We start from the raw sequence: 3,685 nt of genomic DNA on the forward strand, positions 1-3,685 counted from the left end.
TATTTTAATATCTAATCAATAATCACGGATAGCCAATACCGAATAATTCACTATTTCGAAAACATTCTAAATTATTATATTCGAATATGAATTATCGAATATATTCGAAAAGGAAATCAACTAATGAATGCTTTTCTTAGTGTGTGAAGGAATTTGCATACAATAAACAATGGAATAACTGTTATCTGCAATTTACAAGACATTTTATGTCCACATATTGCCGTGATATTTCAGAGAAGTAATGCTTTTAATTTTCCTCATGTACGAAAATACAAATAAAAAATTAAGCATAATCGCGCAGTTTTCCACACAATATATGTCCACAAATTACCGTGATATTCTAGAATAAAGTTGCTTTCATTTTTTCTCATGTACAAAACTACGAATCAAAAAGGAATTATAGTTTACCATCACACATTTTATGTCCACAGATTGCCGTGATAATTGAGTTGTAAATGCATTTATGTTTTCGTAGTAGTATAAGTATAAGATAATACAGATACAAAATTATTTATAATCGGGCAGTTCACCACACATTTTTATGTCCACAGATTGCCGTGATATTCAGGAATAGTAATAAATTCATTTTTTCGACGCAACCATGAGTTACGTTGAACAGAATAAAATTAATACGGCAAGGCATTTAAAATGTTGGTATCAGTCATGGATTTTGATATTTTGCGCAACAGAAAATCATTCTAGTAAAATGTCGATACTTTTAACAATTTTTAATAACAATTATTTGCCAAAAAGCGGGAAAAAGTTTAAATTATTTTTCCTAATAAATCAGCTTGTTTCTTCCGATTCGCGAAAATTTATTTGGTATTTATTTGGTATTGAATTAATGTTTCTTTTGACGAATTCAAATTTTATTGATTTTCTGTAACTGTAAACACATAAAACGATTTTCCTGTTTTGTGGTTGCTAACTACGCTTTATCGCGTCATGTTAATAAGCAATCTCTTTGTTGTATTTACGCTCACCGACCATGACGTTACAAAGCAAAAGTGAGTTCCTATTTGACTCGCGCAATATTTAATTTATATTTTTAAAATTGGATTTATTCAACAAGTCATGATGATATAATTTTTATTCAATAACGTTTGTTTGATTTCATCTGCTTTACAACTCAGCAAACGAGGTGTCGCTGACACGATGACTTACTTTATAGTCTTTCGCGGCCCTGCGTCAATTGCGGAAATATTGTATGTTTGTTTGTTTTATATTTTTATTATTATGTTTGTTTAATTTTGTGTGTACAATATTTCAAGCACGACGAAATAAATATCTGAATCTGAATCTATCGTAGCAATTACGGCTTTACAAAATTTTCAATTTTTCTACGTAATGAAAATGAATGCGTCTGGAGATTTCCCTCGAAAACGAAACACTTTGCTGACGGCGAAGGTGGCTAATATTCGGTATTATTCTGAAATTAGGCAATGAAGTATTCCAATACTTTGATATACGAATATTGCTATATATTGAATATTGCTAATCATTATATCATCGACCTTTCCATTTTATAGAAATGTTTTCACTTAAATTTTTAACACACTTCCACCATGAAAACCTTTACATGGAAATTACCACGAACAGTCAAACTAATTTTGTTTGCTGTTATAATTTACATTCTTTATCTTGGAAACAAAACTAATTCAATGAGAAGACTAGGAAATGACTCTTCTAGTTCTGATATAATCATTGATAGTGTGTACAAAGGCTTGAAAAAACCTATCTTGGAAAGACCAAAAAACGACCCCAAAACTTTAGGACAAGGAGGTCATGCCGTAAGACTGATGGAACCTGGTGAAAGGGAAAAACAAGAAAAAAGCATTCAGATATATGCTGTTAATCAGTATGTGAGTGAAAAAATATCACTACATCGTGAAATCGAAGATACTCGGCATGAACATTGCACATCTCGTCCTCCTTTTGATTATCGGAATATGCCAACAACTTCTGTTGTTATTGCTTTTTATAATGAAGGATGGACAACACTGATTCGTACAATATTCAGTGTACTTCACACGTCACCTGCCGGTTTGTTGAGGGAAGTAATTCTGGTGGATGACTATAGTGACAAACCTTATCTCAAAAAACAGTTAGAAAAGTATTTAAAAGATATTGAAAGAGTTCGCTTGATACGAACCGTAAAGCGTGAAGGACTGGTGCGAGCTCGTTTGCTTGGTGCTTCACATGCTATGGGGGATGTTCTAACATTCTTGGATTGCCATTGCGAATGCATGTATGGTTGGCTTGAACCTTTACTTGAACGAATAATGCAGGAAGAGTCAGCAGTTGTTGTTCCGGTTATCGACACTATTGATTATGATACATTCCAATATTACTATGGTGGTCATGAACCACAAATTGGTGGGTTTGATTGGAGATTAAATTTTCGATGGCATTTAATTCCATATACAGAAAGAAAACGTAGAAAAGGACCTGTTGATCCGATTCGCTCTCCAACTATGGCTGGTGGACTTTTTGCTATCAGTAAAGCTTATTTTTCGCACATTGGTACTTACGACACTGGCATGGAAATATGGGGTGGTGAAAACCTTGAATTATCTTTTAGAGTATGGATGTGCGGCGGAGTGCTAGAAACAATACCATGTTCTCATGTAGGACATGTTTATCCAAAACAGGCACCATATCCAAGACCCAAGTTTTTGCCCAACACACTTCGTGCAGCGGAAGTTTGGATGGATGAATACAAAAGGCATTTTTACATCAGGAATCCCCCCGCCAAATGTGAAAAATATGGGGACATAAGTGAAAGGATAAGTTTGCGTGAGCGCCTCAATTGTAAATCTTTCAAGTGGTATCTAGAAAATATATATTCAGATTTACATGTCCCTGAAGACAAGCCAGGAAGTTATGGGTCCCTTCATAACAGAATGTTCAATACATATTGTTTGGATTATGCCGCACCCCCGTCAAATCCTACAGGTGGAAAAGTAGCAATGTATGACTGTCATGGGCAAGGTGAGAATCAATTTTTCGAATATACATCCAGACACAAAATACGGCATAATCCCGAAAAAGAAATGTGCCTAAGTGCAATGAAATCAGAGGATGGTGTAACTATGCTTGATTGTGTAGAAGATCACAGAGAAGTACCAGAATTACAAATATGGATTAAAGATGGTGAATTATTTAGGAATCCTTCAACTAATAAATGTGTAGAGGGTGTAGTTAAAGGGCAAAATGCATTAACTTTCATCAGAGATTGTGATGAAAACAATAAAGCTCAACAGTGGTTTTGGATGCAGTAAGAAGAAATTTGCGTCACAGAACCACACACACAGAAGCTAACAGGTCATATAGAATGTCAAATCAAATTGGGAAGGTTCTTTCTGCTTTGCTTCTTGGTGTATGGTTTTGTGTTTCACTATTTGAGCTCCCTATAATTGTTTGACTTTGAATGTTTTACATGCTGTGTTGTCTGAAATTCGAATTAATGACAATTAGAAAAAAATGTGTAACTGTTGATTGTAATTCAGTAAGAGAGAAGGCGTATATTTCGGTGATCAAAAGAAGAGAAGTGTTATATGCTAATTTGAGGTCAATACAATATTTATAAGGCATCAATTCATAGAAATTCGTGAGAAAACATATATTGACCCGAATGAATTACATATGATAAAAACTTGTAATCGCTTGGTGATATTTCATAGAC

The 3,685-nt window shown here is 34.0% G+C and overlaps 1 protein-coding gene across 1 annotated transcript; it reads left to right on the plus strand.

Moving 5' to 3' along the window:
- Positions 1-1,565: 1,565 nt before the first annotated feature.
- On the plus strand, positions 1,566-3,423 carry LOC120332974 (polypeptide N-acetylgalactosaminyltransferase 4-like). Its single transcript, XM_039400321.2, has one exon. The coding sequence runs from the start codon at positions 1,566-1,568 to the stop codon at positions 3,279-3,281; it is 1,716 nt and encodes a 571-aa protein (XP_039256255.2). The 3' UTR covers positions 3,282-3,423.
- The last annotated feature ends 262 nt before the right edge of the window (positions 3,424-3,685 follow it).

Source organism: Styela clava, chromosome 13 (genome assembly GCF_964204865.1).
Source record: "Styela clava chromosome 13, kaStyClav1.hap1.2, whole genome shotgun sequence".
Taxonomy (NCBI): Eukaryota; Metazoa; Chordata; class Ascidiacea; order Stolidobranchia; family Styelidae; genus Styela; species Styela clava.

Excerpts from the sequence above, each read along its gene's own strand:
- LOC120332974 (XM_039400321.2), top strand. The coding sequence starts at position 1,566 with ATGAAAACCTTTACATGGAAATTACCACGAACAGTCAAACTAATTTTG.